The 16,954-nt window shown below is 48.2% G+C and overlaps 1 protein-coding gene across 2 annotated transcripts in view; it reads left to right on the top strand.

The window, feature by feature from the left end:
* USP5 (ubiquitin specific peptidase 5) overlaps positions 1–7,304 on the top strand; it is a 200,084-nt gene extending 192,780 nt beyond the window's left edge. For both annotated transcript variants that reach the window (XM_085619846.1, XM_085619847.1), the window contains exon 20: positions 6,588–7,304. In XM_085619846.1, coding sequence (XP_085475972.1) covers positions 6,588–6,681 — 94 coding nt within the window. In that variant the 3' untranslated portion in view covers positions 6,682–7,304. The remainder of the gene's footprint in view (positions 1–6,587) is intronic.
* The last annotated feature ends 9,650 nt before the right edge of the window (positions 7,305–16,954 follow it).

Here is a 16,954-nt window from a genome sequence, read left to right as displayed (position 1 = left end):
ATGTGGGTGAGCGCCATGTTTTTGTGATGAGGAGGGTGTCAAGCTTGTCATAGCTGATGCGATCTGCGACGTCTGGTGCATGGAGTATGCTGAGTGAGCGTTAATGAGCATGAGTTGGAATGTGTGTTCTGTAGTTAAAGAGGTGTGTGCAGTAGTTAGTGGGGCGTGTACAAGGTTGTGTATGTGTAGTGCCAATGCTATGCGAGTGTCTGGCTTGTCTGAATCTCGGTGTGGGGGTTGATGGTATGCGGGGCTGGGTGACGCACAGGGGTTTCTGGCACAAACAGTTAGTGCTTTTGTCTGAGTCCGCGCTTTGCTGGGGTGCCCAGGGGAGTTGACTGAAGTAAGGAGAAGGCAGGAAGTGATGTCACTTCCTGTGCAGATGAATGATGGGAAGTGAAGTGATCTCCTCTTGTTGGCTTCTCCTTTTCAAGTCGGTTTTGGTGGGATGCCAGTAATGTTGCTTGCTGAGGAGATTAGTGATGGGTCATTTCTTATGTGGTGCATCTGTGCAAGATAAACCTCTTTTTAAAGTTTATAATCGGTACTGTCAATTGTAAGCAAGTGGAGAGCCAATTGCTCCTATAAGCTTCTTAGCGGAGGCATTTGGGCATCAAATACTGTTTTTAGGTCGAGCCTGGGCAGCACATGCGCTGCTCTGCGAGGCATGCTGTATTCAGGTATGGACTTGAAGCTCCGCCCACTCTCTGCCCATATTTTTCATTGGCTAGTGTCATTGTCCACAAGCTGCCTTTCTTAAGTATGTGTGAAGTGCTAACAAAGTGTGAGCCTTTGTTTTCCCTTCTGCATTTGCATCAGGTGTGAGGCTCCTGACAGCTCTCAACCAAGAGACTCGAACAAAAGGAGGCCTACACACTTACCTATATACATGCATACATATATATGCATATATATATCCACTTAAAAAACCATAGGTTTCACACATGTTATAGTTAGCTGGACATTTCACTCGTAAAAAACCTATGAAATTCCCCCGTTATAGTTACTGTAGACAACTATAACTCACGCGACCGCAATCCTCTGCTGATGACGTCAGATGTTACATCACTGTATTTAGACACTTATTTACCCATGTCTTCTTCCATTAATCTTTAGCTATACATATATTACAAATATTTATTTTTCATAAAGACACATATGTCATCAGTGATGTAATATCTGACGTCATCAGCAGAGGATTGCGGTCGCGTGAGTTATAGTTGCCTACAGTAACTATAACGGGGGAATTTCATAGGTTTTTTACGAGTGAAATGTCCAGCTAACTATAAGATGTGTGAAACCTATGTTTTTTTCAGTGAATTTGTACGGTTTTTTAAATGCTAAGTTATGTATTAATTTTTTTTTTTCAGGTTTTTCACCGTGCGCGCACCGTGAATTTTTTTTTTTTTTTTAAATCGTGCACCGAGCACCCATGGTTCGCAGTGCGAGCCGTGCGCGCACCTCGCGATTTAAAAAAAATAAATAAATGTTTTTTTCTCCCTTGGGGGTCCTTCTGTGACCCCCTGACCAAGGCTAGGGGGTCAGGAACTGTCCACCATGCCCCCTTTTCACGTTTTCCACCTTTGTTTTTCACCCCTTCAAACTGCGAGAGACAAAATGGCGGCCGACACTTCCTGGTTTCGACCGATTAGAATGTTTACTAAGATCTAACAACCAATCAGAATCGCGCTCGCGCACGGCAGCGTGCGCGTACGGTAAGTTTTACCGTACGCGCACTGAGCGCGCCTATAGATATATATATGCTTTTAAATGCTATTTTCTCAGGAAATACTGAACAGATTTACACCAGACCTGCAAAAGGCACATGCCTGACCTGAGGACTACCTCTCTGCCAAATTTCAAGTAATTCTGTTCAGCCGTTCGGGCTGTAGCTTGGACTAAAGGTCCTATGGAAAAATGCATGGGGAAACGTGTTTTGGGACACCCCCTTTTTCTCAGCCCCCGCATGACGAATCCCCCCGAGACTTTCAGGGAAGGAGCGGAGCGGAGCGCCCCACCTATTTTGAAAATTTCGCGAGGATTCGTCAATCGGCGCCAAAGTTATTCCAAATAGAATGTTGCGCATTTCCTATGGAAACACGGTCCTAACTATAACTATCTACTGGCGACCGCCAGTAGATAATATATATATCTTACTGGTGGTCGCCATAGACAGATCATTTTTGTTTTGCTAATTATATATAGATATATACAATATCAGGTTTATGGTGGCAATAAACAGCTACATCTTTAAGGTGGTAGTAGATATCACTGAGGAGGCTTTCACTGCCTTGTACCACTCTCCTTCCAGCAGTGCACATAAATTATGTTAGCTTTTCTAACTGACTGGCATCTACCATTTAGGTTCATGGCAGTGCATTCACTTCTGGCATGTAAATGCGTTACAAGTCATTCTGGGACTGCACTGGAGTCTGAATAGTCACTCAATAGATAAGTTTGGTGTAGAAAATGCAAAATATCCTGTCGTTCAGGGGAGGATAATTAATCTTTTACACTTCACCTCGTTGGACACTTCCTTCCTCATGCACTGGTTCACATTTGGGTGGTTCCATTTTCCTGGTTTACAGCACATCTTTTTGCATTGCGTGCCTTTCTTTTTCCCCAGAGTCCTCTCTTTACCTTTTCAAATGGGTAGTCATCTTATCTTAGTTTTTTAGGTCTCGCACCTAGCGTTGCAGTGCGTAGCACTGCTCGTGCAGCGCGAGACCTCATGTAGGGGGTTTTGGAAGCGGACTACACGCTTGTGCGTGTGATCAGGCTTTCAGCGGCTGTAATTGGCTTTTGCGTGTTTTTTTTTATAAAAAGGCAGCACGCAATTGGGCAAAGGCAGGCGCATGTCCCGCCTTTGCTCCGCCCATTCTCGTTGATGTCTAGCACACGCAGCAGCGCGGCACAGACAACAGGCTCTCTTGCCCCCGCTCCTCTGAGGTGCGCGTGCACCGCTGTCTTTTTTTTTTTAAAGCCTGCCGTCTTTGCCTCTTGAAGGTCACTGGAGCCGTGCGTGTGTGGGCTGGTTTAAAGCATGACGTTGGGAGTGACATTATACCTGTGATTTACAATAATCCCGGTCTCCTGGCTGTGCTGGGCTCGGACCCGACTGTGGACGAGTTATCCATCCCACTCTATTAGCTCCGTAGTTGACTGCTCAGATTTTTGTGGGCCATACTGACAGTGCAATGCAATTAACTCTAGGCTGACTCGATTGTAGTGTTGAAGGAAACCACGCATCACCAAAGCACAGGAACACAGAAATCACATTATTTACTTCCAGGGGGCGGGGGTTGGAGTCCTGGTGACGTTGAGGCCAATGGTCATCCGAGATTTAGAACAACCCGGATCACTGGTGACTGAACGCCACTCTCATATGGGGGTGATTTCCTAGTCACGTTTCCACTCTCAGCCAGTAGAAAGGCACCCACTCCCAGTGCTGGGTGTAGAATTACAGAATAACACTCGCTGGCGAGATGATTGAGTGAGTTAAACACTCCCAGCTGACACCTGCCAAGATATGCAGGTCAAACATTCATATCGAGGAAGACAAGGCTATGCAGTCGATAGACTCCTATATTATAGCTCTACACTTCCACTGTCGTGCGCAGTGAGGGCGCACAGTGACTAAGTAAATACCAGGAGAGATAAGGGTAGTAAGCGATATATGAAATACAATCCAATGAGATGCTGCATGACGTCAGAGCTGTATTACTCTGCTCCACTGCTATATTCTCGTGAGAGCACAGATTGCGGGGGGGCGGTCGGTCTTAAACAGTGAATGCATGGGTGGGGGCTCACCTTTCATGCCGTCCTCGTGCTCCTCGCGGAGGTGGGCCCTGGCCCCCTCTTGCTTGTTCTGTTTTGGGGTGATGGGCAGCCGTCGGCACCCCAGCTCTAAATCTGGGCTCAGGGCCACCTCCACGTCCTCACCACTTGCAGTGGCAGCCTTCCACCCTAAGCTCCTCCCCCTCCGCTTCCCTCCCGACGCCATGGCAGACATGGATGACGGAGACGAGCCGGGCTCTCCTCCCTCCCACTCCGTGTCCTTCAGCTCCAGAGCCGGCACCACCAACAAGATGTTCTCGCTGAAGAAATGGAACGCGGTGGCTATGTGGAGCTGGGACGTGGAGTGCGACACCTGCGTCATCTGACGGGTGCAGGTCATGGGTAAGAGCGCTACTCGAGACCGGTGCTTTGCCGAGGCCTGCTGGCTTGAGAAATCGTTTTTTTTTTTTATGGCACTACCACAGATCTTCCCTCGTGTTGGATCGAGTACGGCTGGTTGTTTGTGAGAAAGCTTCGTCATCTCTATTAGTAGCCTTTGTAGAGGAAGTAAAGACGAAACGCACCCTTCGCCGCAGATATTCACCCATCCCCTCTAAACGGAGGGTCATAATTGTCTAAAGAGGCGACTGACCCTCTCCCAGAAACACATGCGTATCTTGGGTTGAAAACGTCTCCTCAAGAACATACTGACCGCCCTTCCCCAGAATAGAGCTTTTTAGGTACAGTTACGCATATCCGCTCCCACTGGATACTCTGCAGTTTTGGTGCTCCCCCCACTTTACAAATGCATGCTTGGTTAGATGACCCTAATACAACCTGTACACATCCAAGGGAGTAGATGGAAGAGAGAGTTGGATACTTCCTGTAGGTCCCTCCCCCCGAACGGGGGGGGGCAGGTCGTTTGTCCTTCCCCAACAGAGACCACATAAATGGAGAAGTTACAGGGATGCTGATAATCCGGCACCCTCCATCAATTCGACCAGTACCCTCCCTCCCCCTATATAACACGCAATGCAGTCACTGCAGATTTTTCTAGCTGTCATACTCTGTACCACATAAGCCAGGGGTTGATGGGCTGGCGTAAAATGGACAATATGATGTGTTTTCTTCAGATACCTTAATAATCTTATAGAAGCGCGTCTATAGAAATATAAACCACCGTAAGGGCAGCATGGAATAAATGTGAAGCTTCCAGCGCTCACATTTTTCCTAATTTCTTATGTAGGCCGTCTGGCAGTAGAATATGCGCTCTACGGACGCAAGTTAACCTACTGTAAAAGGAATTCACACTATGACAGCAGTGCATTGATCAGAACATCTCTACACAGCTCTGGCGTGCCTAAATCAGCTGAAATAACTGCAGTTATGAGGACACTCCCATTATAAGGAGAGCTCTCCAAAGTCTCAGCTGTCTCTTCAGCATGAAGAGAGTTTTGTGCCAGTTACGAGTACATCTTCGTCTTAAGCCAAGTGAATCTTGTCCAAGTGTGGAGAAGTGTGGCTCAGGGGTTAGAGGCGGCAGACCCAGAAGCTGAGATCGGTCCTGGACCAGGGTTCAATTCCCTGCCTCGGCGGGTCTTGGGCTAAAAATTCCACGGACTCGATAATTCTCGCCCCGGTGCCTCCTCGACTCATGGGTTCACACTCTGCGACTCTGGGCAATAGCTTGCTTAATCTCCACAACGGCCCCTCGCGGCGGGATGCCTGACTTTCACCTTGTGGATACCCTGCTATCTCACAGGGGAATACCAGGACGGGTTCCCTAAGCAAGCGCCGGGAAACCCACAGCGGGTAGCTGTGCGCTATATAAGCTCAACTACATTTACATTTACATTTACAAGTAATTCCTGTTAAAAGTTAAAAAAAAAAAAAAAAAACCTGCACTGAAAGCAACATATCTCCAAAGTACCATAGCTGTCAAGTTTCCCAGGTCCCCACGTAACTAGTTTGTTCCCTCCTAGGTTTTTTCTTAGAATTATGGGATTTATACTGGGTTAAATTACACTACAAATCCCAGAATTTTAAGAAGAAAAAAAAAAGGGGTGGCCTACTAGACACACATGCACTTAGGAAAATGCAGCTCTGAGTCATCTTATGTTGAAGCGAGCTTGGCCATAATAAAATAAGTCTCCCACACAAACAACCCTCCCATTACAAAGAAGCAAATATAATTCTAGCTGTATGGATATCGTACACTTAGAAAATCACTCCAAGGCAAACGTGCAGCCATCACTCTTGCTTTTTGAGCACTGTAGACCTATATAGCAAGTCACCCTTTAATAGTCTTTTAAAGGCAATATTCCTTGTAGCTTTGCCTGACTCTGCACGGGGGTCTGGCAGAATGGAAGCCGAGATGCCTGGCCTCTACCCCGGCGGGAGGGGTTAGACAGCTGCTGTTTCACCCATTCTTTCGGGCACTCCCTGTGGCGTAGTCATTCCCAAGGGGCAAGCAAGGGGATTTTAGGTAAGCAGTGTCAAGAAAAATAAAAGCCCACACAAAAAGAACCATTGGATTTGAGGTCTACTGTGAAATGTCACCTTGCATCCCTCACAAACCCCAAAGCTATGGTTGTCATCTCTGTTTAAACACAAACATTGTAAATAACAATAATCAATCATCAGAGCTGCAGGCACAATAACAATGATTAAAGTTTGAGCTATTGGTGTTGCATTATTTAGCAATGCCAATAGCTCAAACTTTAATAATGCGAGACTATTGCATCGCAAATGCTTGTTTTAAATTGTGTGCAACATATTTCTCTAATTTTAGTTTTTTGTTTTTGCTGCAGGTGGGTGATCTACAACGACCAGAAAGTCTGTGCGTCTGAGAAACCTCCAAAGGATTTGGGCTACATCTATTTTTATCAACGTGTGCCGAGCTAGAGATGTCGTCCACACTTCTGCACCACTGCCACCTCTACCTGGAACAGGGAAAGTTGAGCTGTCAGCAGAGCCAGCTAGGGTGTGATCTAATAGGAGATGAACAGAGAGATAGAGACAGATTGAGCTGAGCAAGCCCACCCTTAGTTCAAACCTTCTGCTCTTTCTTTTGTTCTACACAGACATCACTTGTGTTTTGTTTCTGTGGCTATGAAGGGAATGGACAGTAATCTGCAAAGTAGAGTCAAAATCCATTGAGGAGCTATGGGTGCTAAGGCTGGGGCTTGGAACTGGATTGTTACATGTATACACCAACACCCACAATGCTTAGCTTCTTGTAGCCAACTCCATACTAGCGTCCATGCTCCGCTAGTCCCTCTTCCCAAGGCTGTGTGGCTTAGCGCTTTGGTGTGGCGGTGGAGGTGCTACAGCACCCTCTTCTTATTATTGCACCTCTCTGCTGGAAGTTCAACGCTCTGCAGATGATTGACGTGAGGCGGCAGTGCCGTCACCAGAGATGTAAAATGATCTGGAAGCCGAAAGAAATGGAGTGTTCTATCACAACCTTTTCTCCAGAGTACCATAAGGAAATGGACATGTGTGAAAATAAACCATTATTACAAGGATGTGCCATTTGAAGAGGCTGCGATGTTTTTTCCATATATGTGCATGTTGGTAATGGCTAGTTTGTTTAGATGTTTAGAGTGCAGACCGATTCTCCTTGAAATACACATTAATTTTCATAAACTATGAATATCTCCATGTATATGCACAAACAAAGAACAACTTTTTAATATATATTAAGAAATATTGTCATGGCATGTGTAGCTGTAGGTACCCATTTCTGTGTACTCCTGCTGTCTAATGTTGGTGTAGATGTTTGAAAGTTGTTTTTCTTTAAAAGCTTTCTTGTCACCAGACCTGTGGTGACTCACACTTAGCCCACAATCACCAGGACAATGACCTCACCTCAGATCATTGTTTGGAAGTTTGTGTGCCAAATCTTTGACCTACGATCGTCTTGCCATCGGAAGTTCGACAACAATGACAGGTAAACTTCTGCGCATAGCACCTGTTTTTGAGATCATTGATTCCAGAGATAAGAAATCTTAGCCGGATCACAACAGGAAGTACTCCCCTTTGAGCGGCGCTGAGGCGGCTCCTTCGAGGAATGTGGTCATGTTTGGCGAATGGCTTGTTTTGGTGAGAATACCATTTCAATTCTGCCCTAAGTGCAATGCCAGATGCCTCCCTTGAGATCAGCATAGGGCATGCAACTTGTAATTGTCCCCCAAGTACGACAAGTAGACCTGTTTTTCAGTGTAAAATTGCCATCCAGCTTTGATGCACTTGCCACTAAGCACACCATAAAATACAGCAGAAAGAGTTGCCCGCTACGCTGGATCTGTTTGGTCTGGAGAACCTCTGGGGCACCAAAGGGGATGAGGAGGGTGGAGAACCAGGGTACTGTCCTCCAGATACATCTGAGCCACAGCTTGCAGATGATGAGCTCCTGGCATGCCAGTGTACAGGACCCAGGACAAAGACAAAACCCAGGGCCACTGTTCCACCTCCTACGTCCACGAGTAAACCACACAAGGTTCATGCTCAGAAGCGATTGCTGGTTGAAATTGAGCTCTGCTTGCAACTGAGTCAGTCAACAAGCCCCGAAAATAGCGTGAAAAGACATCTACTTTCTGGTCTGCCTCCTGCAGCCGGCAACTCTCGACCCCAAGGCCCTTCAGCCTTGAGCAAGAAAGCAGCCAGGAGCATCAAATAGCACTACCGATCAATTGCCTTGATCCCAAGGCCACAAAAAACAGTTTCAGAGACAAAATGGACTTTGAGGTCAACAGCCAGACCTGTACCCAGGTCAGCCACAGAAGAACACCTGACTTTGAGCAAGGTCCTGATTGATCTACAGCTTTCTGAGATGCCTGTAGTCAGGCAGAAGAAGAGCTTTATCCCTGTATGGTCTTATCAGCAACCACACGCCTGCCAGATACCAAAAAAGGAGGAGGCTCACTTTTGAGGAGCAGCATTTTCAGGAGCCATACACCTTCTCTGCTCCCAGAACAGTTAGGGACATGCCACTAGTTCTCCACAACAGCCACTTACCCTGAGGCCTACTACACAACAACCTCTTTGGCCCTGCACACCCTCCCCTCCTTAGTCGCCATGCTACTCCGCACATTCAGATGCCGAGGACGCCAGCCAGGCTAGCCCATATGACCCCAGGGAACCATATTATGAACCATCCCCTCTGGGGACAAGATGATCTCTGGGAGGACAACTGGCTTGAACCATTGGACGGCCCAGACCTAGATCACACTCCAATTAAGGCTTTCCCTTCCAACTTCATCATTGCACACCATGCAGTTATAGAGGGCAGTTCAGCATCACATCAAACCTCATGTGGTGCAGGACGAGGATGAATTCTTAGTGGAGATCCTATCTAGGACCAACAAGGTGGGTTGAATGCCTCCCTTGGCTCCACAGCATGCTCAAGACCTTGGTAGAAAACTTCAAAGACCTGATCTGATGGAGACTTCTAGCTGTAGGTTCCCTACCTTAAAATATCCCCAGATATCTGACTCAATCCGGAAGATCGGCCCCGCAGAGGAAGAGCGCGGTACATATACAGGCTCCACCCAGCAGGCTAACATCCGTTCTTTCCTTTCCGCACCAGATAGCGCTGATCCTTTCTGAGCCACCCTCAGTCATTTTCTGAATAGCTTTTTTGCTGACATTCCTCTCCTTGTGTGAGGAGGTCACACACAAAAAAACAGCTGGCACTGACCGGGACCATGCTCTCTGGAACAGAGCCAGTGCATTTTACTCTTGACAGGCCTGGAGAGGGAGAGGAATGGGAGGGGTCTGAGGGCCCTTATGGTTACCAGCATCTCTTAGATGAGGAGGACAACTGGTTTGAGGAACTGGCATAAGCAAGTGGGCTATATTTTTTTGCCTGACACTGGCTTGGTCTCTCCTACCGTGGCTACAGAGGAGGAAGTCTCTTTTGCTATGTTGGTGCATAGGGTGGCTGAGTCCTTCAGCTGCCCTCGGTGGCAGTCAAAGAGAACCATCTTGACAGAGGTGTTTCAGCTGAGAGGTGCCCCATTCAAATCCTTACTCCCATTTAATGAAGCCCTTACTGACATTCTACTCTGGGCCTGGTCCAAGCCATGCACAGGGGCTCTTGTGCATTGGGCAATTGTCCACAACCATTGCCCCGCTCCTGAAGACCACAGTTTCCTTACCCATCACCCCACCTTGGTGGTCCAAGCCTCCACTTCTAGGATCAACTCAGGCATGTTTCCTAGGCCATTCAACCAGATAGGGAATCCAAAAGGGTGGATATCTTTGGAAAAAGACTGTTCTCTTCCCCCAGCCTTGCACTGCGGTTGGTGAAGATGCAACACGACTGACTCACTGGGTAGAGCCCTTTCATCTTCAGTGTCCCTGCAGCGTCAAGCCTGAGTGAGAATGACTGTTTTTTCAGGGTATGTCCAAGCCTAGTTTATGGACATGCCCTCTGATGGCTCTTGTATTTTTGGAAAGAAAATGGAATCCGTGCTGGAGCGGTTTAGGGACAGCAGAGCTATGGCCAGATCCATAGGCTTGTCTATGGCTCCGTTGTCACCCCCAGTCCACCTTCCGCCCCTTTCATGGCCACAGAAGGGGTCTCCAACTGCGTCCATACCATCCCAGCCACCACAGCCAACAGGCTTCACAGCTTTTTCGTGGCCAAGAATGTAGGCCCCACAAACCACGTGAGGAAGTTAGCCAGAGGTCAGGTCAGTCCATCCTCATCCTCATCCCCCTGCAGGCATTGCCTCCAAACCACTTTAGTTTGCCCTCCTACTGTCCTGGGCATCCAGTGAGACGGATACGCCATCACCTGCGCCACTGGCAGTCAGTAACATCGGACTGTTGGGTTTTGCAAATAGTCGAAAGGGGCTACTCCCTCCACCCATGCTACCACTTACGACTGGCTGACAGAGGAACACCTATCCTTGCTCCACCAAGAAGTTCTTGGCCAAGGGACCCATAGAGAGGGTGCCGGCATCAGAAGTAGGTTGTTGTTACTATTCCCGCTAGTTTCTAGTGCCCAAGAAGGACGGAGGCCTTTGTCCTATCCTAGAGCTGCACTTTCTCAATCTCTTCCTGAAAAACGAGAAATTCAAGATGCTCACACTCGCACAAGATCTATCTGCCCTGGACCAGGGAGACTGGTTGGTAGCGTTGGACTTGCAGGACACACATTTCCACATCCCCGTCCTACCTGCACGCAGACGTTACCTGCAGTTCACGGTGGACCAAGAGCACTTTCAGTTTGTCGTGCTCCCCTTGGTTAGTGTTCACGAAAGTGATGACCGTGGTTGGGGGTTCCAGTCTTTCTCTACCTTAACGATGGCTGTTGAAGCCGGGCTCGCCCCAGGCAGTCGCCTCCCACCTCCAGACTACCACTACCACAAACCTTTTGCACTGGCTGGGACTCACTATCAACATGCTGAAGTCAAACCTGACACTCAGCCAAAGATGCCAAGTAGTTCACGAGTGGCCTTTCTATCTGGAGGTGGTGCAATGACTCTTTCAGCAGTGTTGAGGCTTGGTTAGATCTGTTCGCCATCACTGAGAACGTGCAAAAGTCAGCAGTTTCGCATGCTGGAGTTTCCAGGGTGACTCTCGCTCAGAGACGCTTTTCCTCTCGAGTAGAGCTCCGGCCTCCTGTACGCCTTCCCATCAATGCCCAGAGGTCTCAAGAAGATCAGGAACGACAAGGCAGAAGCTACTATTGTGGCTCCGGATTGGGTACGGAGAGTCTGGTATCGTGAGCTGTTGAACATGACATTCGGCCTCCGATCAAGCTGCTCCTTCAAGATAATATTCTGTCGCAGCAACAGGGGAGGGTTCTGCACACCCTTGACCTTCATGCGTGGATATTGGGTGGCAACAGTTGACTGCTGTTCAACCTTCGTCTCAAAGTCTGTGATGTTATTCTGGAAGCCAGGATTCCCTCCAGCAAGTTGGTAACACCTACTGTTGGGATAAGTTTGTGACATAATTTGATTCCCACAACATCGACCCCCCCCCCTATCTGCACCTCTATCCAAGTTTATTTTTATTTGCTCTCTCTTTAGCTCAGCAGGGCTCTGCTCTGGACACAGGCGAAGGTTATCTATCAACCATTTCGGCAATTTTGTGGCTGCTGGACCAACCTTCTGTATTTAAATCTTCTGTTGTGGCTAGGTTTCTCAAAGGCTTGCAGCATATCCTTCCCCCCCCCCCCCCCCCCACCCCCCGCCATTCATCGTACTCCAGTGGGATCTAAATCTTCTCTCCCCTTCCTGATGTGTGCACCCTTTGAGCCTCCGCACAATGACCCTTTAAGGCTCTTGACCATCAAAACTGTCTTTCTAGTGGCCATAGCATCAAGCTGGAGGGTCAACGAATTGCAGGCACTCTCGGCGCACCCTCTCTACATCACCTTCTACCCGGACAAGTTGGTCCTCTGGACACGTGCCTCCTTCCTTCTGAAGGTTATGACACTCTTCCATGTAGGTCAAAACATCACCCTGCCTACCTTCTTTGCTCCACCTTATCCCTACAAAGAGGAGAGACTCCAAAGTCTGGAACCCCAAAATAGCATTATCTTTATAGACCATACAAAAGACTTCCAGATGGATGATTAACTCTTCGTGGGGGTACTTAGGAGTTAAGAAGACTAAGGCTGTGCAGAAACGGACCATCTCAAGATGGATAGTGCTCTGCATCACTATCTGCTATGCAAGAAGCAACCCCCTGAGGTTTTCGTGCTCATTCTACCAGAGCTAAAGCTGCGACCACTGTGTTAGCCCGCGGAGTCCCTGACCTGGATATCTGTCAGGCAGCAACATGGGTCTCCTAGCACACATTTACCAAACACTGCTGTCTGGACAGTCAGGTCCTTTGCGACAGGCACTTAGCCCATTCGGTCCTATAGGACTTTTTGATTTAAAATTGGCCTAGTAGACCTACCTCTGGGAAAGGCATGACTTGGGTATCTATTCTAAGGTAAGGAATCTGTGGCTAGAAGTCTGTAGTTGATTAAAATGTTGCTTGAGTTAGAATTTCTTAGCAAAAACAGAAGACGAGGCGTTTGGCAAAGGAGGAACAGTTTGTTTAATTAAACATTACGGCCATGAGAACAGTTGCAGGCACTAGGTCTGAAAACTGTCTCCATTTACAATCAGTTTGTGTCCTTCTTGTATACAAAATATGAGGTAGATGTGGAGTTTAGAATTGGCTGTTCTATTAAGAAGGATGAGATTTCATTTTTATTGATGAACGCATCGATTTCCATATTGACATTCCCCCCTCTAGTTTATTCTTCAACTACACCATCTAACTTGTGCATTTATACAGTTGCTTTATTTGGAGCCTGTTGTTCCTTATGCTCGCTTTTGACTACCGCTACCTCCCTAATTACTTGCATTCTACCCAGTTTGAGGACTGTGTTTTTACAGCAGGTGATCCCCAATTGTAATTCCTCACATACCAAAGAAATACAATGATAACTGGCAACAGTGCTTTACATAAACCGGATATCTATAGTGGGAGCCAGGAGAACCAATTTGAAAAGCACTCCTTCTCAGGGGCACCTCCCTCTTCATGCATGCTTCTTATAATGCAGTGCTTGGATGGCAAGCGTAAGTGTTCCATTGTACATGTCATTCCCTGGGATGAACGTGCAGCAGGTGGCTCCGATCGTTTTACTCACCCATCCCTCCATTGCGGTCATTAAGTCCAGTCCATAACGGTGTTGCATTACCATGAGGTGGGTGGCTTCCATTTCACCCTTGATTGAATTGAGGCCGAGCTCAGTGCTGTTCATCATTTTGAGCATTTCCCACTGGGTGATTTGCAGCCAGCAGGCATTAGCTTTTGTCTGTAGGGTGAAGGATATCGACCCACCCCATTCCCCAGATGTGCTTCCGTGAACAGTCTAAATTCTTCTAAAATGTCTTTGAACTGTGCCCAGCCAAAATAGTCCGCCACTCTCCTCTCACGAGCTTGGTGCAGCAAGGTGGTCTTTTTGTTTAACAGATGGTGGTACAAGTCTGTTAGATCTTCTCCAAGAATGACTAGGGTTGGGGGTGTGCATAGTGACCACAGAACACAGTCCTCTCCATCCTGGAACCAGATTAGTGTAGGCATGCTTGCCACATTGCCAGTAGTAATCATCAGTGTGGCAGTGTCTGTAGGAGAGTAGGGTCTGCTATCCTATGGTCACCCCAAATGTTTGCTTTTTGCTTCACTGGTTTTTGACATACTGAGGCTGTGGGCCTGCTAATCAGACCCCCATCCTGCTGATCTCTCTACTAAATTGACACTATGCACTCTAGGTGCATAACCAATTGGAATTGGATCACCCTGTGAGCCCCTGTACCAGTGTACACTAGGTACCCAGGGCATTGGTGTAGCTAAGGCCTACCAGGGGCTGAAGCATGTATTGTGCCACCCCTGGCCTGGCCTAGCAATTTGACACAACTGGCTGATCACTCAGCTGGGGTAAGTTGGTGTAACCACCTCTTACTTAGGTGTAGTATACCTATACCTAACCTTAAATGGGACACATGTTAACCTATAAGTCACTCCTATGGCAGGCCTTAACAATCCTGAAGGCAGAGTGCTTGGTTCCATGTGAGATGGTGCTCTGGCATGAGCTGAGCCTGTCTGCAGTGGTCGGAACAACTTCCTTCTACCGTTTCCAGATATCGTCATACCATATACTCTTAAGTGCATTATGAACCTCGCGGTTAAATGCTATCTTTGGTTTGGCTTTATCAAAACATGTCGAGTAAGGTGTCATACGAATTGGAATACTAACCCCTCGCCAATTCTGGCGACGGGGTTAGCATTCCACCCTTCTAGAGGGACACGACATGTACAGCACCTGAAACCCGGGTAAAATCAGACATAGCCTCAGCTCCACAAAATGGACGCTGCCACCACCGACACAAGTCTGCCCTCCTGCTGCTGGGAGTCCTTCCAGCTTGGGAGACGTGGACAAAGGGTTTCCTGCCAGGGGAGGTGCGTGCACCACCCCAGACAGGATTTTGTGTATTGGTCAGGTAGGGCTGGAATAGAATCAGACATGCCTGAGGCTCACAAGGAGCCTCGGTGCATATGCCAGTTCAAACCGGTCTTGGGGCACACCAGCCCCAGACCTGGGGCGAACTGGACAAAGGATTGGGGGTTTAACCACCCCCCTTCCTGGTCCCACCCTTAGGGAGGGACCTAGCAGGTAGTCCGGCCCCTAGAATCCGCTTAAAGGTAGGAGCTGTGTCCTAAGACTTCAGACATCCTGGAATCAACTTAATACTAAGAAGAAGACGGGAACTTCGACGTTCTGCTGTACAGAAGACTGAAGGAAATCTCCCCTATGGTCAGGGAGTGACCATCTTGCTAACGCAAGCACCAACCAGCGAATCGACGTCTGCTTTGCCGCCGCCTACCGCCGGAGCCCGAGCCCAGAGACCGACAAGACCTGAACCTCCAGACCTCTCACAGCCCGATCCACAGTCCCTCCAAAGAAGGAACCCGTGGAGGCACCGAGACACGTGGAGCCAGCCATCTTGGAAGACACTCGACAAGCTGCAAGCGCGACAACAGAGGCTCCCTCCGAGTTGTGCTTTGGGTCCTGAGAAGCCCGAGCAGCATCTGCACCAAAGGTGAGCCCTCCAGCATCTCCACGATCTGCGTGGGGCCCCTCTGCACTTTGCGACTCGACGCGCCTGCCCGGTCCCTGGCCCGTTGGCTAGTGGCCATTTTGGCGAACCTATTTGAAAACTACGACGCTGGTCTGGTTGCTCCAGACTGGCCCCTGCTTCCCTCCAAAGGAGCAGCCCCTCTGACCTTGCTGGTCAGAGCTATCAGCTTTCTTCAATTCCTGTGACTCCTGCTTTTGCCAAGGCTTGTTTGCTTCCTTTGAGTCGCCGACACCGCCGACAGCGAGAGCCTGCGTGGGACAGCTTGTGAACCGACTCCTGGACGTCGTCGACCTTCAGGGACCACGTGGCTGCAGAGACAAGCTACACCTCTTCACCTGTTTGCACCCGACATCGCCTGGTACCTACCTGGTGCCACGCCGGTCACTGGCTAGTGACTGTGAACACTGTACCCGACGCACTTCGAGACCTATGCACCCGCTTCCTGTGGGTGAGGTAAAGCTGGTACTCCGGTGCACAAGTGTAGAGAAACATCTCTAATGTCTAGGTTTTAAGTCTTAAGTTCGTAGTCCATCCAGAAGACCCTTCTAGCAGTAACATTTGAACTTTTACGCACCCATTGAAAACCTATGGGAGCCCGCGTGTAACTTTCCTCACTGCACACGCGACCCGTGGACCTCCTGGTCACTAACTGAAGTTAGCTCCTTGTAGGCCCAGCGATTCTAGAGGCCCTAGGCCTTTTCCCTTTCCCATTCGTGGTACTTATACCACTATTTTAGTATATGGTTTGAGCGGCCACCAGGGCCTATCCAAATAAAGTGCAACTTCTGTATATTGTAATACTTTCTTGTTTAACGATTTGTGCTCCTGTGCTCATAAAGAGTCTAGGGGATAGTTTGAGTAATAAATACATATATATTTTGAATATATATCTGTGTGGTGTCCTTTCATTGGTATAAAGGGGGGTTACATATGGTAAAACAGCTTGCTTCACATGCCTAAACGAGTTTAGCCTGAAAGACTGCTTAGCCTACGCTACCACTAGGGCAGCTGGTCCAAAAAGGTTGACTTACAACCACACCATAAGGGTTGCTTGGCATGGTACAAGGTGGTCACTTTAACTAGTGAACATCATATACCAGGCCAACTTCTCACATTGGTGAGCAGCGGTTGGGATTTGAGCTTGCTGTTGTTTTACCTCTGTAATCTCGTTGTTACCAATTGAAAGATCATACAGGTACCTTTTAGGTACATATAAAACAAGATTAGTTATATACTTAAGTTCTACTGAACTTAGTTGTTGTAGAGCAAAGGGAGTAGCACACCCTGACTACAACTACTAGATAGGTTTAGTAGGAAAACCCAAGTGTAGGTAGTTGCAACACATCCACCCACACTTAAGAGCAATGGCTGGGGCAGAGGGGTCCAATGTACCCATCTCTGTCGAGAGTGACCCCCAGAGGGCACCATTCATCTTTGCTACCCTAAACCAGAATGAGCTCAGGCAGTTGGCAAATATCAGGGGCCTTAAACAGCCCAGGAACCCTACCTCTGCTGAACTC

This window comes from Triturus cristatus, chromosome 7 (genome assembly GCF_964204655.1).
Source record: "Triturus cristatus chromosome 7, aTriCri1.1, whole genome shotgun sequence".
Lineage (NCBI taxonomy): Eukaryota > Metazoa > Chordata > Amphibia > Caudata > Salamandridae > Triturus > Triturus cristatus.
The sequence above is the reverse complement of the archived record's forward strand: the minus strand, read 5'-3'. Positions and strand labels throughout refer to the sequence as shown.